This window comes from Xenopus laevis, chromosome 5S (genome assembly GCF_017654675.1).
Source record: "Xenopus laevis strain J_2021 chromosome 5S, Xenopus_laevis_v10.1, whole genome shotgun sequence".
NCBI classification, from domain to species: domain Eukaryota; kingdom Metazoa; phylum Chordata; class Amphibia; order Anura; family Pipidae; genus Xenopus; species Xenopus laevis.
In genome coordinates this window covers 57,299,848-57,326,987 of record NC_054380.1, presented here as the reverse complement: position 1 = coordinate 57,326,987, position 27,140 = coordinate 57,299,848, and the positions used below count along the sequence as shown (strand labels likewise).

The window sequence follows — 27,140 nt, the reverse complement described above, 5'->3', positions numbered from 1 at the left end:
ATCGGACTTTCCTATCTCCCGACCTGCCACTAACCATTCCGATCAAATAAAGTACAAAAGAACAGATCAGCCGATGTTCTGCCCCTAACAGCAATCGTACGAAAGCTTGTGACAGTCTCCCTCTGAAAATCATATGATCGGCAATACATGCAGAGATATTATCGGCAGCCGAGAGAAATCTTTTAACCTGTCTGATCGACCAAATGACAATATCCGCCGGACGGAAAATTTGTCGGGACTCTCCACACACGCTCCGAAATTGTACGAAAGCTTGATTCGTATGATCAGAGCTTTGCGTCTATGGCCAGCTTAAGATAATTACTGTAAATGTGGAAGGTCTAAACAGCACCCTAAAAAGATATCTGCTTTTAAAGAGGCAAACCAATTGAAAGCTGACATACTACTAATCCAGTAGACACATTTCAGAATTATTACCACACACTATACAATCTAACGCCTTTAACGGTGAAGGTTAACAGTACCCTCGAACAAAATGACATGTTCGCCCCTTCCACCCTCCCTATGATAACCACAGAAATAAAGAACCTGTTTAATGAGCCAATAACAGAGGAAGAACTTAAGTATGCGCTCCAGTTCTCCCCAACATAAAAGGCCCCAGGCCCGGTCGGCCGTACATACCTTTATTACAAATCCTTCTATGATACACTTGGCCCCCAGCTGCTTACAATATTTAATGGCATCTTAAATGAAACTTCCCCACCACCCTTTTCTCCCATATTTCTCTTATTTTAAAGGAGGGAAAGGACCCCCACTCCTGTGCTAGTTACCGCCCAATAGGCATACTAAACACTGATATAAAAATATTTAGTAAAATCTTGGCCAATCGCCTAACCCTGCATATGGCATTTTTGATAAACCAAGACCAAGTGGGTTTTATCACAGGAAGGCAAGCAGGCGACAAAACTAGAAAGGTGATAATCCTCATTGACCTAGCAAACTCTATGAAGACCCCTCTCCTAGTTCTAAGCTTAGAGGTAAAGAAGGCCTTTGACCATCTGAATTAGACATATATGAATAAAGTCCTGGACTTAATGGGATTTGAGGGTCCTTTCCATAAGACCATTTCAGTTTTATAATTCTGCTCCATGGCAGCAGTCAAAATAGGTTGCTGTTTATCGCCAAAATTTCTGTAAAAATTCTAAATAATCACCTGAGTAAAGCTAAGTCTAACATGGTGTGAAAATTGTATAATTGCAGGCATTCGTCTCACTTAAAAAATACACTTTTATAATTATCTCTTTGTAATTAATTACTTCCATGATATGAAAGCATGGCTTTAATTCATGCTATAGAAAATTACCAAATCTTTCTAAATATGCCATGTTTTTTACAGAAACATTTACAATGATTTTACATTGATTGACATTTCTGCAATAAAATGTTTACACTCATCTTTTTTTGGAATAAATAGCCTCCTATGTTTTTATAACTGTATCATTAAGAATCATTTTTATGGTCAGGTGGCATCCTTATAAATATGCCAAAATAACATGTTCAGTGTATTCACATTTAAGTGTATTTGAAAATAATTGGTTTAAGTTACAAAAATTAGTGTAGATTTCGTAGTTATGCTGGCATAGCCTGACATCTATGGGCAGATTTAACATATTGCTCTCTGAGCATAAATACAACAGAAATGAAACTATTGTAAATCCTAACAATGTCTTCAAAGTTGTTGGGAGAACTTTGCCTTTTGCAAATCCACTATGCTAAAACTATGCCAAAGCTATAAAAACATAACTCCTTTTGCTCATTAAGTTAAGATTACAGTAGAACCCAGATTTTTCATTTTTCAGGGATCAGAAAAAAATGGTATAGATCAGGGAAATGCATTATAGGAGATTATAGGGATAACACAATATGAAACTTCAAATCTGATTACTTATTATTAATAATTTGTTTGCAAAACCAATTTGTATAAATTTAATGGAAGCAACACATTTATTTTTCACACGAGTCTGTTCCTATCTTGGAAGGCTAACTGTTCTTGTATTTTTATTGTTCCTGTCATTTTTTTGTAGAGGGAGGGAGAGTCACCAACAGGCCCTTCTCACCAGTCGGGTGAGAAAAGTGGTGAGGAAGCCATCATGGATTTTTTTCTTAGAGTAGAGAACCGGTTTATAGCATGTCAGATGTATTTAGATAGCATATTTAACAAGATCCTATTTCTGCTGTAGCTTTGTTTGGCAATTTTCAAGACACTCCTTTATTCTAGTTCTTTTTGCATGTCCCAAGTTAAGTTTACTGGCAGGTCCATCATTTTTTCTTGATATATTTCATCAAATTTTTCGCTCTGGGCCACAGTCATTATGTTTTTCCAGTCTCCAATTACACCTGTAATTACAATATGTATAACAAATAAAAACAATGATATATATATATATATATATATATATATATATATATATATATATATATATATATATATATAGCCTTCCCTGATTAAAGTTCCTGTGAGGAACTGAAACTTTGGTCTAATAAACCTACACTATGTTTTCAAGCTGATCCTGTTGTCAATGAGTCCTTGGTGTGTCGTCTACTGCTCCAGATATATATATACAGGGAAGCCATCAGGGGGGGACAGGGGAGAGTTGTAGGGGGCCCTGAGGGTAAGGGGGGGCCCGGCCATGCCACACTTACTTGATTAGCCGGCCCCCCATCTTTCTGGGGGGCTGCTGACTTCGGGAAGGCATGGACGTTTAAGGGGCCCTGGCCACCAATTTTCTCATAATGTGGGGGGCCCTGGCCACCAATTTTTTTCTCATGTGGGGTCCTAGCCACCAATATTTTTTAATGGGGGGGGCCCTGGCCACAAATGTTTTTTTATGGGGGGGGGCCCTGACCACCAATATCTTTTATTTTTTATTAACATGTGGGAAACCTAGCCACCAATATTTTTTTGGTTTTTTTAATGTGTGGTGGAGGGCGGACCTGCAGGTGGGGCTTGCGGTGGGTGCAGCCCAGGGGGCCCAGGAAATTTTGTCGTATGAGGCCCTGCAATTTATATATATATATATATATATATATATATATATATATATATATATATATATATATATATATATATATATATATATATATATAAAAGCTGGTCAGTTGTTCTGTGACTGTTTTGCAAAGCTGACTGTCCCTTCTCAACCTATCAGTTTCAGTTTCTAATGCTGATGGACTCCTGCTGCACAAATATGGCAGCCCCCTCATAGAGGAACATTGGGGAACTGATAGGTAATGTAAAAAAATACTTTTATGTCAAAATTATAAAAAGCATGTAAAGACAATGTTATGATAGATGTAAAAATCGTTTCATTTCTGATATCAGTATCTCTTTAAAAATGTTAATGATCCTTAATTAACATCACTGATATTGCTTAAAGCTTATATAGCCAAGAAGACAGCAATTCAATTAGTATTTACCTTTACGCATGAAGTCTCCTTTTCCCTTAAGAAGTATACCTGGCACATCATCTTTGTTTGCCCGTGAATCAGTTTTCATATGTTTGAATGTTGCACACCTTACTACAGTATCCAGCAACCCGTCGTCTAACTCTTTCCCTAAAAATGTGCTGATCTGGATAACTGCAGAGTGTAGATCCTATAGATAAAAAAAGTATTTTACAGGAACTGGATTTGTAAAATATTTTTTACATTTTTTTTTTATAACATATCACTTTTCCCTGAATGTAGCATGCGTTAAAATGATTCTATGCATTAGATTATTTTTGAGGAAAACATAAAGATTAAGTTACACTCACTGTTAGACTGTACCTTTCCAATTCCTGGAGTTGTCTAAACTGAGCAGTATACTAAATCAGCTGTCCAATAAAAACTGAAAATAAACTAAAGCATAACAGAGTCCTAAAACTATTAATAGCTAGGATTGTTATTCCAGTCCTTTAAAAGGACATGCATATTTATTTTCATGGAAATAAATATATAAATGCATATAGATGCAAGCAGCTGTCTTATTCTGTACAGCCATGCAGTATGTATTTAGCATACAGATAGTCATATGGAGTGAAGTAGCATCATCTTATAATAATGAACTAAAGGCAGCTATAGATGGCCAGATTGTTCAGTATGATCGAAATCTGCCAAATTACCTATGCATACTGTGTAGGCATGTGTGGCTACTTGTTTGTGTGGCAGCCAGAATGTTTCTAATATTCTGTTATAACAAATACAGTCTGAACTTACCATGATCATATCTTCATACTTAACAAAGAGAATATTCAAATCATCACTGTGTGTGTACCATCCTCGAACATGATCAAACCAAGTACAAGGGCTTACTGTTGTGGACAGAAAAAATATAAATGACAAATTATGAGGATTTGCCTGACAAATTTTTTCAAAATTTTAAGAGGTATTCATATTTTTTTGGATCTTTAAGCGCTTTTTTTTTCATTCGTACTTTTTATAATAATAATTTCAATGACATTCCTGGTTTTAGGGTTTGTGAGTTTAGACCTTTAATAAATAAGCCTCCATGTGTCAAGTAATTGGTGAGTAGCTTGCAGTATACATCTAGCAAAATTATGGGTAGAAACCATTTGCCAAAGACTGGGGTCCTGGCAGTGTAAGTCCTGTTATCATGCATGTAAAGCAGAGAATAGTTGAGCATCATTTTCATGAGCCAGCCATAGAAGCCATATTTTGTCATATGCCTCCATGTCATTTCGTGCATGTTGATAAGTAGTTTGTTGATGATGGGAGTGTGCATTTCTTCCAGTTGCTGGCTATAATTGCAGCCATAAAAATGTGTTGACTGAGTTTGTGTACTGAATAAATTTGTATGTTAAGGTAAAAGGATTTTGAAGAAGCACCCTTGAAAAGAGGTTGGTAATCCAAAAGGCAGATGCAATCCTGCATTTTCACATTGTACATACTGTACATGTACATGTACCATTGTTCCATCATTGGTACAGCCTCTGAAACATTAGGGGTTGCAGATACTCCTCTGATGGATGCAGAAGGGATTCCTTGTTGACCATTAGACACTGATCACAATTTCTTCTCAAAGCTTGAAGAAGTTAATGGATTGTGGTCACAACATTTTCCCTGCTTTCATGCATATTGCTTCAGTTGAGTGCCTGATATATTTCTTGTTGGCAAGGTTGGTATTTTTCCTGGAGCTGGGGTAAAGTTAGTGGTTTGCCACATTTAGTTGAAGAATTCAAAATTGATTACAACTTTATTTATCAACATGAAAAAGATAACCTTGAGAGGCCTAGGAAAAAACCATGGTTGTTTTGTAGGGAACTTGGAAAGGAGGCTAAGTGGTATTTTTTTCCTTAGTGCCATTCATAGTTGTATCCAGTGTAATTGTAGAAGTGTTGGTTAGGTCCTGTTGGGGTATCTTAGGCAGCGTATTGTTCAGGCAGCGTATTGTTCATACTCAACAAAAGCAATATAAATAATTAAATGAATGCTGCACCACTTTACTTTTACTGTTTCCATATATTCAGCACTCACACTGAGCTGATTATAAGCCAAGTAGTAAAAATTTAGAGAAAATGAGAGAAAATGAAGAACACACATAGGGCAATACTGTTCCCACTTATGGTTATATACTTATAATAACATATTGTAATTCAAATACACGTATCAACAACATCTTCTGTATGTTCTGCAGTTTTAATAAATATTATTAGTATTGTACCCATAGTTGAGTTTGTTGGTTAGCATGGGTGGGAGTCCAATTGAGCTACTCTGGCAGTCCAGGGGACTGATTGGGGACATTCTCTTTTTTCAAACACAGAGGTTTTTGTGGCACCAAATAAAGACTCTAGATTAGATTCTGTGACGATCCAGTAGGGGATCTTTTATGAGCAGAGTTCTAAAGAGATAAAGTATTTTCAGTAGTAGTATCACACTGTTACATTGTATTTTACTGCTACAGGAATCTTTTAGCTTGTTCCATTATGTTAAGTCTTGTAAGAGATTTGGGTGGTTAATAGGGTATTACAGATAGTGAAAAATTTTGCCTGGTTTCACAGCGAAAAAGACATCCATATATCGAGACTCCAATAGGTGAAAAAAAGCCAATAGACTTCAATGCATTTGGTTTCGCAAATTTTTGTTGAAGCGAAACAGGTCAGATTCAACCATTATAGATAATCTGTTTGTACTTTTAAACCAAAATTCAACTTAACCAAATGTTTCCAGGTTTGAAATTGTTGCAAAATTGGTTAAAGTAGACATGATACTTGGTAGAGAGGTAAGAAGTTTTGCAATGTTGACCAGTAAATCATTGCCAAAGAGGTAGTTTGTATTCTTTGCCTTTAACTATTAGGCCCTTAATAGTATTATTTTCTCTGATGTGCAAATTCCATGGCAATGGTGAATAGAGTTGGAGATAGTTAGATGCTAGAATTTCAGTAATACCTAAACCCAGCAGAGACTCACTGTCTCCCAAAAACTACCAACCAATTTTGTTACTTAATTTTGAACATTAAAATGTTAATATCTTGAGCTCATGATATTGGCCTCACGATCAAGTAATAAGCACAGCAATCCACAACAAATTTAAGAATTTACCAGATTGTATTGCTCATAAAAATTTTAAATTGATGCCTAACTTCTTAAGACTTTATCAATTAAAGATTTTAAAAAATGTAAAAATGTAAAGTACCATTTCCAGCCAAAAATTTCTCCATAAATTTCTCAAAGTTTGTGGATTTCTGAACTTCAATTTCAAGTATATCTTCAAAATGATAATAAGAATTCATAACATCCTTTGGATTCCTGATCACGTATATTACCTTAAAAGAGGAATGCATATCAATAAATGCAAACAAATTATCATCCTAATTATACTCATAACTTCGAATTGTAGGGACCTTGAGTTTTAGGTATAGTAGCTCAGGCAGTTCCTCCTTTGTATTTGGAAACCTTATGTCATTATGAAAACTAAAGACTGCTATATTTTTCAATAGGAGCCTTATTTCCAAAAAGTATCACTCCTGACTGTAGACACACATGGAGTCAATAACCAGGAGATCAGAACAGCAAACAAGGCTTTGATTGGAACTATGGTAAACAGAACTATCTTGGGGAATCAAAGAGGGACCAGGGAATGCTAATATTTTCAGATTTTGCTCAAGTAATTTGTAGATTCCATCCTTCCCTTCTAAACCAGATGGTGGTCTTTCAGATACCTACACAGCATTTTTACATTTTTCACACATAAGTTAAATATGCTCCCTACTTTGGCTTTCTTGTTTTTCAAGTCCTGTGGAACAAGATGATAAGGTAAATGCGATGTAAAAAGACGTGGTGATGAGCGAGAATCAAAATCAATATTCCTAAAATTAAATTCAATCCATGGCATTCTTTCACCAGTTTTAATGCTTTCTGTGCCAGTCCGGTGTCCTTCATAATACAGTAAACAGAGTATTTGCTGTACCCAAGATGTCCCTGTTTAAAAAAGACAACAACAATGAAGCATTCAAGCATAAAAAACATGGGACTAAAAGCAGCATTCTTGCAACTCCAAGTGCTCTAAGTTTTCCACATCCCTTGCTTCCTGGTCCTGTGTGCTTTTCAGCCAAGAAAAAAATTCTGATCAGGAAAGTCTTGATACATGGAAAACACGAAACACATGTTCTTATGCTCTCTAGTTTGTCTCAGTGGATCCTCTAAGACAAATAAAGTCCTTTCCCTTAGACTGAAATCCATATAAAAAATTGGCATACTGGGACATACCATTGGATAAGTAGACAAGACATGGACAGGGGGGCATATTAGGCCTCTTCAGACTATTTCCCAATTGGATTATCCAATAATTGTGAATTAGGCTGAAGAGGCCTAATATCTCCCCTGCCCATGTTTATAAGATTTCAATAAATGCAAATTAATTTTACTACTTTGACATTTTACTACTCAATTTTTTTTGCCTTCATAAACACTGGTTTATACCATTGTGCTGATTTTTTGTATGGATTGCAGTTCTGCCATGGCCAGAGCAGGTATTTGGTGCACCAATGGCTTGGTGTGACTTAATGGGTAAGCACCCTCTTACTTTTCATCCTCCTCTAACATCTTGTTTGCTTACCCTTAAGCTGGCCATAGACGCAAAGATCCGATCGTACGAATCAACGTACGATCGGACTTTCCCATCTTCCGACCCTCCACTAACCATAAAGATCAAAGTCTTACCATTCCGATCAAATAAAGTAGTAAAAGAACAGATCAGCCAATGTACTACCTCTGACAGCAATCGTACGATAGTTATGTCTGACAAAGCTAGTGACAGTCTCCCACTGAAAATCGTAAGATCGGCAATACCTGCAGAGATATTATCGGCAAGCGACAGAAATTTTCGAACCTGTCCGATCGACCAAACGACCGATCTTCGCCGGACGAGAAATGTCGGGACTCTCACACACGGTCCAAAATTGTACGAATCCACGATTTGTACGATCGGATCATTGCGTCGATGGCCAGCTTTAGGCTGCTAGACTGGAGTAGAATAATATCTCTATGAAATGTGTGCAACTATAAGAAAGAGATGTTAAACTCACCTGACTTTGGATATGTCACTAAGAAAACATCAGTGTCCCGAATGTAAAAGTCTTTAAGTGATTCAAGGTATTCTGGTGTGACTACCCTTTTTGGGAAACAACATCCTTTAAATTGGAAGTCATATGGATTATCTGGCACAGGAGTAGTCTTTGACATGGTTATCTGTGATACAAAAGAAAATACAGTTCCCCCTTCTAGAAAGAAATTTATATACTGTATATGTCTAAAATAAACAGTTCAATCTTCTATTGCTGGAGCCATTTGAGCCCAAGGAGCCCTTTGTACTTATCTGTTATGAAGTACTGTTTTCTGCAAACAAAGTGATATTCTTTGTTGCCAAGAATTAAAACTTCTGTGAAAGTGGAGTAATTTCCTTTAATCTGTACCTAAAAGACATAAATTCCTACCTAAGGCATATGGATTCATGTTTCCATTTTCTAGTTTTTACTAAAGCCCCAATATACTAATATTTTTATGTAAAAGAGAGTGTTTTAAAATATTGGGAAGTGCAATAATGTTCTAGTAATGTTCTAATTTAAATCTGAACAATATGATAAATAAATAGTTAATATCTATGTGTAGAGTGACTAATATGCTCCCTTTTCATTGTTAAACTCTAACAGTTCCCAGTTAAACAGTGGAAACTGCCCCCTAAGACACAGTTGAGCTACTTTCAACAGGACTACATAGATCTACTACTCTTTTAAGGAATATACACCTCCTCCAATAGCTAAAGTTGGGTGAGTTAGAGAGCGGCACTCCATACTTCCTGCCATGTTGTCAAAGGGGCTATTATCTCATCATGATAGCCTCAATTTCACCACCTGCCATTCTTTGACATACATGTAGTGTAATCCTTCAAGTTAATGTTATAACCATGTTTGGATGGACCTTCCAAACACTTGCAAAGACTTTCCTGCTTTTCTGCCCATGGTTATTCACCACTGGTAGCTAGTGGTCTAAAAGAATTAAAAGAACCTATGTTTTGAGGTTTCATAAAGAGTGTACAGTATACTCACTATATTTGTAAACACATTAATAAATAATGTGCAATATTCCAAGGAATACAGAAAGTAGCTCCCTTTTTAAACAGAAAAATGTGATTAAATAAAGACTTTTCACATTAGGGGAAGCAACATATAGTTAGAGTTTTGTATCTTGGGTTGATATCCCCTTTACACTTTCGCTCATATACAGATTGCAAAATAGTTTGACCTCTTCCCAGCATTTCTTTGGCCGCAGTTCTAACTTGATAAATATTAACCAATAAAATATACCTTTGGACTTTTTTTTTAATGAACATAAATTTTGCTTTTTCCATGAAGGAGTATATTCATTAGACTCAGCATACAAAACATGCATCTAGAACTTATTTATAAAGGTCTGAAGAAGTGTAAAATAATGGCAGCAAATCTGGTGTCTAACACACCTTGATAAATCCACCATTTATTTTACACAGCTTTTTACACCTTTTTGTTTTACAGAGCATAAAATATGCTCCATAGTGTAATCCTTAATCTTGTATGACAAATATTCTCCTCTTTCATTATTAAACTGCAACAGTTACAGTTTAAATAGATCTTAAACTTTGCTTTGCTTACACATGCAGTAGCTTTACAAAGATTAAAAGATACAAAACCTTAGTGAATTAGCAGATGATTGGCACAAACAATTTTATTTAGGGAAACAACAAGCATTTCAGTTATAAAATGTAATTAAACTGTGATGGACACAATGGGTTATAGCACATTCCCAGAGACTTTCAAAATGGCATAAAACATTGGAAATGCGGGGAGTATAGGGGTGGGGGATTTGAACTCCACCCCTCCCACACACATTTTTATCCCCCCTGATGATAAAAATATGATACTAACAGTTTGAGAACAGTTTGCTGTACCCAAGATGTCCCTGTTAAAAAAGACAACATCAATGAAGCATTCAGGCATAAAAAAACATGGGACTTAAAGCAGCATTCTTGCAACTCCAAGTGCTCTAAGTTTTCCACATCCCTTGCTTCCTGGTCCTGGGTGCTTATCAGCCAAGAAAACAATTCTGATCAGGAAAGTCTTGATACATTGGAAAACACAAAACAAATGTTCTTATGCTCTCTAGTTTGTTTCAGTGGATCCTCTAAGACAAATAAAGTCCTTTCCTTTAGACTGAAATCCGTATAAAAAATTGGCATACTGGGACATACCATTGGATAAATAGACAAGGCATGGACAGGGGGGCATATTTCGCCTCTTCAGCCTATTTCCCAATTGGATTATCCAATAATGGCATAAAACATTGCGGGGAGTATAGGGGTGGGGGATTTGAACTCCACCCCTCCCCCCTGATGATAAAAATATGATAACAGTTTGAGAACAACCTATTCCTTGACGGGTAAATGGCCAGTATACAGAGTGCAATAATATAAGTCTAATATCAATTAAAAATCCAAAAAGCAGACGGCACTTCTGAAAGGTGGGTTTTATTGGAGATCCTGCTGGAAATACCTTACGCGTTTCGGGAGTTATCCCTTAGTCATAGGTTAAAAGATCACTAGCAACAGCTGGGTTATTTATACAGAAAAGATTTTGGTGCCATCTAGTGGGCACACAATAAAATTACATTTTTTATTTAAATACATTAAAACCTGTAGCCGAGTGAAACAGTTAAAATGGATACTTTAAAACCATATTCATAGTTGAAAACCAAACAAACTGTAAGTGCAGAAGTTGTAACATAGATGATACTAATGTGTTCCTAGATATATTCTAACTAGAATATCTTTAGACACGATATTAGCTACCTATACTAGACATGTCAATATTTGGTCCTTATTAAAATAATAAAGTTAATAAAAGATATTCTAGTTAGAATATATCTAGGAACACATTAGTATCATCTATGTTACAACTTCTGCACTTACAGTTTGTTTGGTTTTCAACTATGAATATGGTTTTAAAGTATCCATTTTAACTGTTTCACTCGGCTACAGGTTTTAATGTATTTAAATAAAAAATGTAATTTTATTGTGTGCCCACTAGATGGCACCAAAATCTTTTCTGTATAAATAACCCAGCTGTTGCTAGTGATCTTTTAACCTATGACTAAGGGATAACTCCCGAAACGCGTAAGGTATTTCCAGCAGGATCTCCAATAAAACCCACCTTTCAGAAGTGCCGTCTGCTTTTTGGATTTTTGGTGTATATACAGTGGGGACACTGTCTGACAGAGCACCTGTTTTGTGAGGGGAGAACGGCGAGTTGTTTGCGGTCCCTTTTTTCCTTTTTTTCTATCGAACTAATATCAATTACTTAAGTCCCCCACTCGCTCTGTCTCCTAGAAGCCAACAACCTAAACCAGAATAGATAAAGGGAGGTGGATACAATTACATGTTAACCAGAGGTCATAGCCCTACAGACAGATGTCAGGGTGCTGAATTCATCAGTTGGGCCACAGTACAGAAATGTTGCTTAGCAGAACTGATGTTGAAATAGTGTCTCAATTTAGCAGACATAGATCACAAGGTTGGTGCCGGTTGTAACCAGAAAGCCAAGGTATGTCGCAATATATTCTGCAAAACTATAATGCTAAGCAAATCTTCTTGCTTTACAATGTATAAGGAGGGTTCAGACCATGTATGGTATGTCCATGTACCCCCACTTCTGTTTTACCATCGATGACATCAAAAATGGTGTAACCCATTTTTTGCCACACCCTGGTGCCAAAGTACATCACCATATTTACTGACTTACAGGTCCTGAGTCCCCTTTGCTATGTGAAAGGGTACTGGGAATTCTTCTTCTTTGGCAGTGCCTCCACCTGCTTTTGGGATCAGCCATGTTGCACCAATCAGGAAACACTGTATACACCATGATGCTCCAAATAAAAAGGGGAACTTACACCTCAGGGTCCCTACATTGGTATAAAAGCTTATGTCAAGTGGGAGTATCTTTGATAAGTCCTGGGGTTTCACCTAGGTGTCATGCCGTGGTGTCACTTCAACAGCTTACCCAGACAAAACTGTTATAATGTCTTGTTGGGCTAAATAAATAAATGACCTCACTCATTACTAAAGGATTTCCTTTCTCCGTTTTGTCTTACAAACGAGGTCAGAATAACAAAAATAGCAACAACCCATTTGTAAAGAATTGTTGTTTATTTCTATTTAACATTTTGATTGTAGCCCACCCATGGGTGAGACTAATATGTATGTAATATAGGTAACCCAGCACACTCAGTGATACTCTATACCTTTCCCAGACAGTTATTTAAACAATAAGATCCATAGCAGGGATCTGAATGAAGCCAACAGTATTAAGCAAATAATGTATTATTAAGCTGTAATACAAATAGAATCATGACTATAAAGTACACAATAAAGTTTATGAACATTGTAATATTATATTAACTCCTTAGACATAACTACCCTATCAATAGTCCCCAAATGACTTATGCACATTGGGGCCTTTGTTGAGTTTCTCCAGTCAGTGACTTTAATTAGCCAGTGACTGTATAACGCTGGCAGGTCAGAATATGTACTGGGGGAATGTAATAAAAGTAAGTAGCCGAAAAGTTATGCCTTTGTGCCAACAACTTTTCCTTTGTGCAAATTTAATATAGCTTTTGCAAGCTCAAAAACTGTTAAGCGACCACTTCTGCCATTGGAAGAAAGTTTGTGGATTTTATAGTTTGTGCCTGGGTGCAGTGAATGTAAGAAAACTTCTTACTGAAAAAGTTGCTATGTTTGCTCCAATAGATTACAAAACCTTCAAGCACTTCTTAAAAGTGGGCAATGCACAATATGCAATTGAAACAGTCACAGTTTAAGGAAGAGTATTACAATGCAAAATGTGAATTTTTATTCTTATTTGTGCAAATTGTTTTGCTCTTTGCGATTTTTATTACATTGCCCCAGTAATGCCTTAGGGCAAACATTATCCTTCCAGGAATTGAACAACTTAGCAAAATATATAGCGCAGCATCAGCAGGATTAACTTTTATTGATTAATGGTTGCACAGTCTCCCAATAGAGTAGGATACTGCCAGATTACTCACAGTCTGTGCTCCTAAATCACTGGATTACTTTAAGTAGGCAATCTGTTCCCTTTTTGCCTAGCGCTGACAGATCTTTTACAGGTAATGGTCCACAACTAGAATAGCAGGGTTAGCTTCTCTCCAGACTGTCTCTCTCTCTGTAGCAGGCTTCCACTGGATCAGAATCTCTGCTTGTCTCTACTCCACCTATAGCAGGCTCACAGTTACACAGTAGTCAGAATGCCTCTTGCCAAAACGGTCAGGTGTCATTTTCAAAACCAGCTAAAGTCAGTTACAAAAACAGCCCAAAACTAGAATAAAGCCACTTCAAACGTAGCTTTAAAATAGCACAATATGCAAAGTGGAAAAAATGTAAAAAATATGAGAAAATATACCTTCTCTTAGCCCTATCAAGCCCCAGTGCTCAATCTCCAGTTATTTGGATGACTGGTATTGCTCTGCCTTCCATGCCCAGTATAGGCAGATTATTCGTAGTTTTATTTTAACATACACTACTGACTACAACTTACATTAAAACAATAACAGCTAGGAATCTAAGCAATTCATTTAGAGTATTGAATTAACCCTAGATATGCAAGCAACATTGCTGCATACCTCCAAAACACGTCTAAAAGGGTGCATTACTAACTGCAGTGCATAGTGTGGCAGCATAACATTTTGGTCATGCCAAACTACCACGCTAAGCACTTCATGAAACACAGTGGCCCCCAATTATTTCATGACAGACACAGTTACATGTCAAACCACACTCCCTAAACCAAATTGTGCTCCCTATCCTCTCGGTCTCCAGGCAGCAGTGCTTTATTATGTGGAGGAATTATGTCACAGTTTCATCTTGCAAGACATACTTGTGTACTGTATATGCTGGGGCAAATATATAGTGTGTAACAGAGGCACTGTATTTATTTAGCAACTTGTATGCCTTTTAATGGGCATTATGCATGATCCAAATGGACCGTCGCTAAGTGGAGGAAGAAGTTGGTGTTTTGCAACCACAACTTTGTGGTGCTGGATAGAAATAAAAATAGGACTCCAGAGGTTCTTGCAAACAAAACAAACGTTTTATTGACACCATAACACAGAGTTTTTACACACAAATCATCAAAGTATTATTATATCCAAACACATACAGTTATAGGTCATTATATCAGAACTTCTGAGAAAACCTTCCCACACAGTCTAGGCTGGAAAGAGGAGTGGGAGTGTCAGTTCATTCTGCCACAGGAAATGGTCACAGCACTGACTGACTGGCTGAACTCTCAGTAGCAGGGAAAACCCTCCCAAGTTCCTCCTTGTGTCTCTGTTCCCAGCTAGCCCACAAAAGATTGAATGACCTATATACATAATTTTTTACAAATCCTGTTTCCCCTCATTTTTTAAATCAGCAATCTGCCTACTTATATTGGTTGGTGGCAAGGTAGGGAAACAGCAGGGAAAGGCAGCCGCAACTGTGACAACAGATTATGCCTACTGGAGCAAGATTCCAGGGTATTTCCCTGTTCCCTTTATATGTCTTCATTCCTCGTGTCTTGGTCACATAGTTACATAGTTACATAGTTAAATTGGGTTGAAAAAAGACAAAGTCCATCAAGTTCAACCCCTCCAAATGAAAACCCAGCATCCATACACACACCCCTCCCTACTTTTAATTAAAATTCTATATACCCATACCTATATTAACTATAGAGTTTAGTATCACAATAGCCTTTAATATTATGTCTGTCCAAAAAATCATCCAAGCCATTCTTAAAGGCATTAACTGAATCAGCCATCACAACATCACCCGGCAGTGCATTCCACAACCTCACTGTCCTGACTGTGAAGAACCCTCTACGTTGCTTCAAATGAAAGTTCTTTTCTTCTAGTCTAAAGGGGTGGCCTCTGGTACGGTGATCCACTTTATGGGTAAAAAGGTCCCCTGCCATTTGTCTATAATGTCCTCTAATGTACTTGTAAAGTGTAATCATGTCCCCTCGCAAGCGCCTTTTTTCCAGAGAAAACAACCCCAACCTTGACAGTCTACCCTCATAATTTAAGTCTTCCGTCCCTCTAACCAATTTAGTTGCACGTCTCTGCACTCTCTCCAGCTCATTTATATCCCTCTTAAGGACTGGAGTCCAAAACTGAACTGCATACTCCAGATGAGGCCTTACCAGGGACCTATAAAGAGGCATAATTATGTTTTCATCCCTTGAGTTAATGCCCTTTTTTATGCAAGACAGAACTTTATTTGCTTTAGTAGCCACAGAATGACACTGCCCAGAATTAGACAACGTGTTATCTACAAAGACCCCTAGATCCTTTTCATTTAAGGAAACTCCCAACACATTGCCATTTAGTGTATAACTTGCATTTATATTATTTTTGCCAAAGTGCATAACCTTGCATTTATCAACATTGAACCTCATTTTCCAGTTTGCTGCCCAGTTTTCCAGTTTAGACAGATCACTTTGCAAAGTGGCAGCATCCTGCATGGAACCTATAGTTCTGCACAATTTAGTATCATCTGCAAAAATAGAAACAGTACTTAGCAATTCACAGTGGGCCTTTTCTCACATGTCCTCCTTTACTGCTTCATTTACACGAATTGTTTTAATTAACCTTCTCAGGGTCAGAGTGGGCAGGTGGGACACAGGGAAAAAAACCCTGCGGGCCTGGTCTCTTGTGGGCCCCGCTGGCCCAGATCCGCACCCATGTGCTTGCGTGCGCTTGTGCAGTGGCAAAAACACCATGCTCATGCGCACACGCGTGGCGGGGGTGCGGAGTGGGGCCCTGAGGAAGCAGCCCCAATGGGTCCCTGCCCCCCCAGTCCGACCCTGAACCCTCTCAATGTCATAACATTTAAACCCAAGGGATTCTTTTCAGGAACCATTTAAAAATGCTTGGAGACATGGGGTTGTGTGCCCAACACTTATTTGATGTTATTTATATGTTCACTAATGGAACAATTTGTATTGCAATCTGCAAGGGCATTCTAAAAGGTATATGACATTGTTTATTGTACATTTGATGTGTGCTTTCAGTCATTATATTTGATACAAATTTTTATCACATAGCACATAGTCAGTTAGGTTAAAAAAAGTGCATCAAGTTCAACCTTTTATGTCTATATATATATATATATATGTCTCTCTATATATATATATATATATATATATATATATATATATATATATATATAATATATATATATATATATATATATATATATATATATATATATATATATATATATATATATATATAATCTGCCTAAAAGCTTTTTGGGCTTTCCTTGTAACCAGTTATGTTAGGCAATGTTCCCTATGCCATCAGGCCACACCCTTCGTATTATAGTTATTATTGCCTTACAAAAGGACTTCTGTAATACCGTACTGTATATGCAATAATACATAATGCAGCAAGAAATCATTTTACACCTACACCGAAGAAGAAACAATTGCACCACAAACTGCACCACAAAACAGAAAACCTTTTACCTTTCTGGCATTTCTTGCATTGTTGCAGGGATGAGCATATTAATTATAACTGTTGGAGATTTATCAAGATCATACATTTAAATATGCACCTCACCTTGTAAAGGATAGAATCACAAACGTAGAATATGTCTGTGATTATAGGGTTATCAAGCAATGGAAGTAGGTGGTCTGGCATGCCTTGCCAAAAATGTAATAGGAAGTGCTGGATCTACAACAGTAAACGATATTAATGATTGTTTGTGCTACAAATAAGAATAACGGCAATATATTTATAGACTTACCTCCTTAAAATTTTCATTAATTGCATTGTCGAGCACACACTGACAGTGGGTTTTATACATCATGATGAGAGTATCTACCTATCAAAATAAATAAATAGGTCACACAAAGGAACTGATAAGAGATGTTTGTCTAATTTATTAATACAAATAGAAAAATCTCAACCCTGTCCAAGAGAGACATACATTTTAATGCTTTTATCTCTGTCCAATCATTGACATAGGACAAAGAAAAACCCAGAATTGTAAAATTTATGGAATCGGCTATAAAACTGTTCTTTATCTGCACTGTGTACAACAATTTTGTAAAGTACATAAGCCATATTTAGGGGCCTCATTTTAAATATACTGTGACAGGGTGTTTGGGAAACACCACTGTCTTAGAGCAAAAGGCACATAAAAGAGTGCATTTAAACTGCATTGTATGTGCTGCAAAGGAATATTTGGCTCAGGTAGGGTTAATATTCCCTCTCAGCCAGGTAATTAAGTGGCAGCTGAGAGAGGAGCTACCTGACCATGTAAAAGGGCTGTGTGAGCACAACTCAGGGCTCTCCAGGGAAGTGAGGGGCTGTGAGAGACAGAGCTGGGCAGAAGGAGCTGTTCTGCCAGCAAGAGAGTTCCAGAGCTTGGAGCCTAAATCCCTTGTGGGGAAAGAAAGAGAAAAGGACTGGCAGAGGCTAGTGAGTCTGAGTCCCAGGCAGGGTCGGACTGGGGGGCCCGGGGCCCACCGGGACTCCAGTCCAGGGCCCCCCTACAGACCCCCGTCCCCCTGCTGCAACGCGTCGTCCTTCAGTGTGCATGTGCACACGATGGCCCCCTCTGTGTGCGCACCGCGCTCCGTCTGCACGCATGTGCGCACGGCGCTGCGTCTGCACGCATGCATGTAATTATTTGAAATTTTTTTTTTTGTAAAAAAAAAAAACAAAAAAAAACAAAAAAAAAAAACTCAAGACAGTTAATGAGTAACATGATAACGAATCTTTTGGGAAAAGATCAGGATTAGGAAACCAAATAGGAGGTTATAAATCAGTCACTTAATTTGGTGGCCACGTGTGCTTTTAAACCAGGGGAAATACTCTAAGCAAACAAGAAACATTTCTCGAAGTTAAAGGAAAACATACATGGACAAATAATGTTCCTTTTCACTTATGCCTGCTGATTATTTGATATGACCTGAAAATATGTGCCTACACACTATTAGTTATACAGTGGCACTACTTTTAATAAACTAATGGTATTATGTAATAAAAGCCACTATGCCTTTTATTGCCTTTTTGCTCCTGGGCACTCTGCCCAGGAGCTGTAACCCATAGCAACTAATCAGCAGGTTGAATTTATTGGTCACCTGTTTAAAAGCAAACATCTTATTGGCTGCTCTGGGTTACTGCTTCCAGGCAAGCTTTGTGTATTTTATTACATTATCCCCCATATGTAATAAAAGGCACTCAGTTTTTTTTCAATGGACTTATATTGGAGTGTTGAACACAAAGGGGAGCAGGGTCATTGTATGTAGTTGATCTGCGAGATCAAAGAAAGAGAAACTAACTTTACTTAAGGCTTCGGTCACATGTAGCTTTTTCTCAGATAAACGCAGGCCGAGTAACAGCCTAACTGATTGCCCCAGCTTGCTTCGGTGCTTGCATAAACAGATACTGCATCTACCTTTGTGCTGACCCACTAAGCTCTGAAATTTGTTTTGTGTGTCTGCACAAAGAGTGAAAACTATTTTATCTTCAGCACACCACTTACTAATATTCATAGGGTGTATTCAGTCCCAGGATGCCTTCAAGCCAAGCATGACAACTACTTTAGAAAAGGGAAAAGAAGAATACCATCATACTTCGCTCCTGCCTTTTAAAACATTTATTACAGCAGTAATGTGGCACAAGCTTTCAGGGAACACCGGAGGAAGGGGTTGTCGTAGTGTGCTTCTTTCACCTTTTCTAAAGTAGAGCACAAAGAGCTACACAGCGCCTATTTATGCAGACACTGGATCAATCTGAGGCAAGAGGTTTGGCTACGCATGACCGTAGCCTTAAATAGAGATGGCAGCCAGGATAAACGATACATAGACCACAGAAATTACATTTTTTAAATGCCGTGTACTCAAATATCTTATTTTGTTTGCACATTATAAAAACTGAACAACTTGTATGGATGTGGTAGCCTGGATCCACTGCTGTACCAAATTATGTTTACATCTACACTAACATTTTCAATTCTTTCCTCAACATCTTGTTTGTTGTTGGTATCACAATTAGTGATGGGCGAAACGCCACTGGCATCTCGTTTTTGGACGAGGTACATTTTGGTACATTTTGCAAGTGTTTCTATGTAACATCTTATAATTGCTGATTTAAGATTAGAAGGTGGAATTACAGTATCCCAAATCGTTGATTTGAAGACAAGGGAAGCATATATTTTTAAAAAATGAAGTAAAATACACCTTTAACATTTCTGGTATTTCAATATTTTTTTCCTTTGCACTAACTTAGTATAACTTTCACAAGGACCCCCCCCAAAAAAAGATTACACATTTTACAGTTTACCCAGTATGTAGGTGTATGTAAATATACCTTCTTACCAAGTCATTACTTTTACATCAGGAAAATATGTCATCTTTAAGCAGGCTTTATAAAACATTCTTTGTAGAATTAAATTTAGTTGTGTAATATCTGAAGAATATATTGAATATGCGAATGTGAATTTTTGTCCTTATGTATGCATATAACCAGACTTTTATTACATTTCTACCTTAATATTTTGTGAAGCACTTGCTTTTAAGGGCAATGCCATACTTACGAGTATCACTTGTGATGATCTGAATTTGTCCCCTCCTGCACTGCCTATTTCTAAGTCTACATTTCCAAGTTTTAAGTGCCTGAAAATCCTTAGCAGGAGCAATTTTAGGAAGCAATGCAGACACCCAATATCAATACCAAGTGTGTCATTGCTCTCAGAGACTCAAGGCTTTCTTTATAAATGGAAGCACATGGCAGTGTACTATAATGAATCCAAAATTGAACACCTATTAACACCCTTCTATTGTACAGTACTGTAGAATATGTTGACACTTTATAAATACTGTAATAATAAGTACAGTTGAAATAAACACCATTTAAAAGGGTTCTTGCTTCCAGACATGTTCCTTCTAAATGTGCCATTGTGCCTGTTCAGCTATGATTAATTCCCTTGGAAGAACGGAAACCCTGGTATTACCAGCAGGTCATTTTTTGGTTCACCTAGCAGTTTGTGTCCATACCCACAACTGACATGTGCCAATTAAGTCAGAAACTAAGACTGTTTTAGACACTATCCACATTAGTACATGGGAAGTGATGCTGTTGCCAGTGTTTGGGTGTGATTAACCAAACCATCTGTACTGGTTCTAGTGTTGTCTCCAGAACTCCTGGACAAAATTCTATGGCATAGGTCCACCCCATCATCTACCCCAGCTCCTGATCTCACTACCTGGTTTCATGAATGGAGAAATGTTGCCATCCTGAATGCATCATACACAAGTTTTAACATATAGCCGACACCCACAATGATGACAAAATACTGGCAAAATGCACAACACTGTAGGTTAAAAAATTGTGCTTTGTCTTTAAAAATTGCAAATTTTACATTTTACTGCCCTTCAAATGTTATGACTTGAAAGGATTTATAAATTGCCAACGGAAGTTTCATTACAAAGCTTTGCCTTCCACTGAACTGACTTTAGATTAGATTTAGTTTTAAGTGATTTTGCTATGTGGAGCAAAAACAGCTACAATGCATTGAGTTTCTATATTGACACAAAATTTGGGTAAGCAGAAATAATTCACAAATAAATATTTTATAGTTGATCAATTAGCTGTTAACATTAGAAGTTCTCTGTCTGCTGTTAAAAATGCAATTTCATTTCTTTTTATTGCATACATAACCCATTAGTTGTATTAAAAGATAAGCATAAGATATGTCACTTATAATAATCTTCCTAATGAGAAATGCAAGTCTACCTCGTTCAGTAAACGAATGGATTAATTTTATGTTCCTGAGATGTTTATCTGGCATACATTTACTGCACTTAGATATACTTGCTTAATTGAAACCCCAGCTGTTTCGACTTAATCAGTGAAGATAATTTCCTGTCCTTCCGCATGGCAGTAGGCACTAATGGGTTAACTCCCTCGCACAGCGGAAGTACAGGAACCAATAAACCTAATTCCCAACCCCCTTACCCCATCTCTTTTTTTCCTGTCCTCGCATCAGGAAGGATTCCCCTGTGCCGGTGTGGTTCCTCTCTGCCTCACCGAAGCGACCGGTTCACATATAGCCGGTGGAGCCTGGTAGCTGGGCTTTTAGAACGCGGTAAGACGCGGGGTGTGCAGTAAGGCGTTCTGAGTGCAGTAAGTCGGATCCCGCGGTAAGACACTGTGTAGACTCTTGATGATGTCATCTCTAGGCGCCCTTGGCTCTTAAAGCGCCCATTACCTGTTGTACAGCAGGAGCAGGTTTTGTTTGCAGTACATGCAGCAGGAGCCGTTTGCTGGTTGGGAGAGCCTGAATGTAAGCAGTGTTGCAGGCCTACCGGTTGGGGACCTAGGTGAACTGTACAGCTACTTATATTTACTCCTCTTTTTTCAGAGCATGAGTTCTAGGAGCCGGAGATCCCGGTCATCCTCTAGGGGGTAAGTGTATCAGAGAGATGTGTGGTGACTCCTATGTGATGGTAACAAACTCGTTTCTTTGTAGGTCACCTAGAAGGAGGAGTCATCATTCAAGGAAGGCGGTGGAAAAAGAGTGTTCAATATGTGATAATCCAGCGATGCATAACAAAAAAGTATGCCTAATGTGCTGGGAATCTATGTCTGGCAAAAGAGCAGATGATCAATGGAGTGCTATGAGAGACTGGTTTAAGGAGTCTATGTCTAAATCACTGGAGGACCTAGTAGGAACTGTGACAGCTAATGTGATACAGAAAGTGGGTCCCAGTGCCCCAGTAATGGGGAAAGAGAGCCGTGATCCTAAGGTGCCTGCGGAGTGTGAAGCACGTCAGCAGGGGGCAGCAAGGTGTAGCCTTTCGGCTACTTCAGAGGAGGAAGAGGAGCTAATTGTATTGGATGAAGATTCCTCGTTTGATTTGGATCTAATAGAACCTCTAGTAAAAGCTGTCCGGAAAGTATTGGAACTAGAGGACACTGAACAAGAGAAAAAGCAGGACAGAATGTTTAAATCATCAGGAAAGAAAGATCTGGTATTTCCAGTCCACGATGTACTGAAAGATATTATTAAGGAAGAGTGGGCAGTACCAGATAAAAAGTACTCAGAACCTAGACACATGAAGAAGATGTACCCGTATGCGGAGGGGGATGTGAGTCGGTGGACCAACCCCCCCAAAGTGGATGCTGCCATCACAAGGGTGGCTCGTAAGACCACATTGCCAGTGGATGAGGGGGTTTCCTTGAAGGATCCTGTAGAAAGGAGACAGGATACAGTGCTGAGGAAGGCCTATTCAGTTTCGGGGCTACTCTGCAAGCCAGCGGTAGCAGTCACGTGTGTGGCAAAGGCATCCAAAATCTGGCTGCAAGAGATAGAAACTGAGCTGCAGCTTGCTGGAGACAAAGACAAGGTGGGTCACCTAGTGGGTGATATAAAGGTGGCTATTGATTTCATCACGGACGCATCATTGGAGGTGCTGAAATTGGCAGCCAGAAATATGGGGTATGCAGTGGCAGCTAGGAGGATGCTGTGGCTAAAACATTGGCAAGCAGATACCCCTTCCAAGTTCAATCTGTGTGCGCTCCCTTTCGAGGGGGAGTTGCTGTTTGGGCCAAAACTTGACAGTATTATTTCTAAGGCTTCGGCGGGCAAGAGCTCCTTTTTGCCGCAAGAAAGGCGTGTGAGACGTCAGCCAGTCCGTGCAGGCTGGGCGGACAGAATGCCGTTTAAGGATGCCAAGACCTATAGGCCTGGAAAGCAATTTGATAGGCAGCCCTTTTGGAGAAATTGCGGGCAAAATCAGCTCAAAAAAGAGTTCAAGCAGGGAAAGCCTAAATCGTTCTGACGGTGTTCAGGCCCAGCTGCCGCCAGTAGGGGGAAGACTACTTCAATTCCAGGCAGTCTGGGGGAAAACTACGATGGACAGTTGGGTCCGGGAAGTGGTATCCTTAGGTTACCACTTGGAGTTTTCGAAAAAACCAAACAGAAGTTTTTTTGTGGAATCAAAGGTTCCGAAAACGCTGGAAGCTCATCGAGCAATGAATCACATTTTATTAGATCTGTTGGAAAAGGAAGTAATTTTAACAGTGCCGGAAAGCCAGAAGGGACAAGGTATCTATTCTCCGATCTTCCTCAGGAAAAAGGCGTCGGGGGAGTTCCGAGCTATCTTAGATCTCAGAGGATTAAATTCGTTCCTGAAGGTAAAGTCATTCAAAATGGAGACATTGAGTATTATTTCGCAGAACCTACGGGTAAACGATTGGCTAGCAAAGATAGATTTGCGAGATGCATATCTTCATGTCCCTATTCTCTTAAGTCACCAGAGATTCCTCAGGTTCTCGGTAAGGGGGGAGCATTTTCAATACCGAGCACTTCCCTTTGGGCTAGCGTCTTCACCGAGAACCTTTTCAAAAGTTCTGGCTCCAGTCATAGCCGCCCTACGCCTGCAGGGCATACAGATCTTCACCTATTTGGACGACCTGCTGATAAAGGCCTCAAACGAACAACTGCTGAACCAGCAGGTCCAGGTGACCATTACGGTTCTAGAGGAACATGGATGGTTAATAAATTTCCAAAAGTCACAACTGGTCCCGTCACAACGGATGGAGTTCTTGGGGGTTCTAGTGGATACCAAGCAGTCGCGACTATATCTTCCCCCAGGCAAAGTGGAAGACATTATTCGAAGAGTGCAGAGTGTTATCAAATTTCCTTATACCACGGCTCTGATCTGTCAAGAGATAATAGGGAAACTGGTAGCTACGAAGGATGCCGTCAGGTGGGCAATGATTCATCTTCGACAGCTCCAGTTCGGGTTTCTTCAACAGTGGAAAAGAGTTACTCAGTCTCAAATCATTATTCTGTCACGACAAACAGTGAAGAGCCTGGAGTGGTGGCTAAATCCGTTCAATCTTTCTCAGGGCAAGCCAATAGATTGCTCATCGTGGCAGATGGTCACGACGGATGCCAGCAGCCTTGGATGGGGGGCTCATACGGCATGTGTATCAGCACAAGGCATATGGCCACCGGAGGCAGTAACGTGGTCCTCGAACTTCAGGGAACTGAAAGCGGTGTTGCAGGCGCTAGTGAGCTTCAAAAGTCAGCTCAAAGGGACAGCAGTCCTCATTCAGTCAGACAATATAACAACGGTAAAATATATAAAGAAACAAGGAGGGACTCACAGCAGGAAATTGTTGAGTCTGACTTTGGAGATTTTCGAATGGGCAGAGAACAATCTCCTCGACTTGTCAGCAACTTATATTCCTGGTCGTCAGAATATTCTGGCAGATCTGTTGAGTCGGAGGACACTCCACCCAGGGGAGTGGGAGTTGTCGCAGGGGAGTTTCCAAACGTTGGTGAATCGTTGGGGCCTCCCTCAGATAGACCTCATGGCTACATCCAGGAACAGGAAGGTGAGACTGTTCTGCTCCTGGTACCCGGAGAGGCAAGCATTGTGTCAGGATGCTTTCAGTCTGAAGTGGATGTTCAAACTGGCATACATTTTTCCGCCGATCCCGATCATATCAAGGGTATTGAACAAAATTCAGAAAGACAAAGCTACAGTTATAGCAGTAGTGCCATGGTGGCCGAGAAGGCCTTGGTTTGCCCGGTTGTGGGAAATGGCATTGGACAATCCAGTCAAGCTACCCTATCACCAGGGTTCGCTATGCCAAGGCAAAATATTCCACCCAAACCCACAAAAATGGGCTTTGACGGGGTGGCTTTTGAGCGGAAAGAGCTGACAGAGCTTGGGCTCGCAGAAATGACTATTGACACACTGTTGGCAGCTAGAAAGCCATCAACAGAGAATACCTACCATAGAATTTGGGAAAGATTCAGGGAATGGTGTACATTGTCAGGAGATTCATTTACATCACCAACCGAGTCGGCAGTAGTAAATTTTCTGCAGTCAGGCTTAGAGAAGAATCTCAGCTTGGCTACCCTGAAAGTGCAAGTGTCAGCCTTGTCAGCATTGACGAAAGTCAAATGGGCGGAGTATCCATTAGTGACCCGCTTTATTCAAGGAGTCAAACATCTGAAACCGCAAGTGAGACCAATTTTGCCATCATGGGATTTGAATTTGGTTCTTCAGTCTCTCATGACGGAACCATTTGAGCCTCTGGAGTCAATTAGCTTGGACCTCCTGTCAATGAAGACTGCTTTCTTGATAGCGGTAACGTCAGCACGGAGAGTGGGGGAGATACAAGCATTGCTGAGGAAAGAACCATATCTGAAAATGTTACATGATAAAGTAACGTTAAGGCTACCAGAGAAATTCCTCCCGAAAGTGGTATCCTCCTTTCATGCTAGTAAGGAGATTGTGCTGCCGGCTTTCTTCCCTAACCCCGCTACGGAAGAAGAAGTAAACTGGCATAAACTGGATTTGGTGAGGTGTTTGTCAATATACTTGCGAAGAACCGAGGCATTCAAGAGGTGTGATAGTCTCTTTTTGCTATTTAAAGGATCTTCTATGGGCCATCAAGCTTCTAAGCGTGTGATTGCAAGCTGGATAAAAGCTTGTATCAAGAAGGCGTATTTACTCAAAGCTATGCAGGCTCCCCATGTTAAGGCTCACTCCACTAGAGCGGTGGCTGCGTCCTGGGCGTTCGAGGCTCAAGCTACGCCGGAAGAAATTTGCAGTGCAGCTGCATGGTCCTCTATATCTACTTTTGTTCGTTGTTATAAGCTTGATGTTTGTTCCGTAAACAAAGCTGGTTTCGGGCTTAAAGTCCTCTCTTCAGTTCAATTTAATAAATGATTTTCCCGCCCAAAGTCTGTACTGCTTAGTTAATTCCCATTAGTGCCTACTGCCATGCGGAAGGACAGGAAAATGGAAAATTCTATCATACTTACCGTAATTTTCCTTTCCTGGACTGAAGCATGGCAGTAGGCACGACCCACCCCTTCAGTACCTGAGCTCGGACAGGGAAAGAGATGGGGTAAGGGGGTTGGGAATTAGGTTTATTGGTTCCTGTACTTCCGCTGTGCGAGGGAGTTAACCCATTAGTGCCTACTGCCATGCTTCAGTCCAGGAAAGGAAAATTACGGTAAGTATGATAGAATTTTCCATTATTACCTTTCATAATATAGCAAATTACCTTTAAAGGGGTTACAGGTAAACTATTCGTTTTATGTATGTGTTTTGTCTATGTAAATTAGGTATATGTTAAAATACCGTTCATCTTTGAAAGAGTAAAGTGGTTAATGAAAGTAAATATGACAGCAAGTTATAGGTTTTTTTTATATTGCCACCCACACCCCAGTCAACAGATGTTTCATAAATCGTAAATCTTCCCTCTTTACCCCATATCTTCAACCCTTGTATATTTGCCTAAACATTTCCGCCTTTACTCCCCGGCCTCATGGAGTGCCCCTGTGACACATTATCAACACCCCATGTCATTATGACCATGGTGAATTTTATAGTCCCCCATTGGGCAGAAAAAATTGCTTCCGGTTCAGAACATAATAAATATATTAATATATGTAGATATTAATGAGGACTTTAAGGGTCCATTTGTTGATTACTGTGTAATACATCTCCCATTAGCCCTGGTAAGCCTTGTAAGTTATATATGGAAGGCTGTAATGT

The 27,140-nt window shown here is 39.2% G+C and overlaps 2 protein-coding genes across 5 annotated transcripts in view; one reads left to right on the top strand and one right to left on the bottom strand.

Annotated features, from left to right (window-relative positions):
• Window positions 1–1,284: 1,284 nt before the first annotated feature.
• Window positions 1,285–27,140, bottom strand: part of LOC108717922 (amine sulfotransferase) — a 29,755-nt gene continuing 3,899 nt past the window's right edge. Inside the window, exons 4-11 of one of the 3 annotated variants that reach the window (XM_041564603.1) lie at window positions 17,351–17,428; window positions 17,164–17,277; window positions 8,544–8,706; window positions 7,229–7,437; window positions 6,653–6,782; window positions 4,216–4,310; window positions 3,436–3,613; window positions 1,285–2,355 (exon numbers count right to left, since the gene is read on the bottom strand). In XM_041564603.1, the coding sequence (XP_041420537.1) occupies window positions 2,228–2,355; window positions 3,436–3,613; window positions 4,216–4,310; window positions 6,653–6,782; window positions 7,229–7,437; window positions 8,544–8,706; window positions 17,164–17,277; window positions 17,351–17,428 (1,095 nt within the window). In that variant the 3' untranslated portion in view covers window positions 1,285–2,227. Of the gene's footprint in view, window positions 2,356–3,435; window positions 3,614–4,215; window positions 4,311–6,652; window positions 6,783–7,228; window positions 7,438–8,543; window positions 8,707–10,418; window positions 11,001–17,163; window positions 17,278–17,350; window positions 17,429–27,140 lie in introns of those variants that run through there. The other 2 variants (XM_041564604.1, XM_041564605.1) reach the window with 2 other exon arrangements.
• On the top strand, window positions 21,472–23,522 carry LOC121394228. Of its 2 annotated transcripts, XM_041564602.1 has the most exons (3): window positions 21,472–21,898; window positions 21,977–22,020; window positions 22,085–23,522. In XM_041564602.1, the coding sequence occupies exons 1-3, from the start codon at window positions 21,860–21,862 to the stop codon at window positions 23,394–23,396; spliced, it is 1,395 nt and encodes a 464-aa protein (XP_041420536.1). In that variant the 5' UTR covers window positions 21,472–21,859; the 3' UTR covers window positions 23,397–23,522. The 2 variants fall into 2 exon arrangements, with proteins under 2 accessions (XP_041420536.1, XP_041420535.1); XM_041564601.1 differs by having other exon boundaries at window positions 21,472–22,020.

Excerpts from the sequence above, each read along its gene's own strand:
- LOC121394228 (XM_041564601.1), top strand. The coding sequence starts at position 21,860 with ATGCAGCAGGAGCCGTTTGCTGGTTGGGAGAGCCTGAATGTAAGCAGT. Across the intron at positions 22,021-22,084 it reads TCCCGGTCATCCTCTAGGGG|GTCACCTAGAAGGAGGAGTC; the intron begins GTAAGTGTATCA and ends GTTTCTTTGTAG.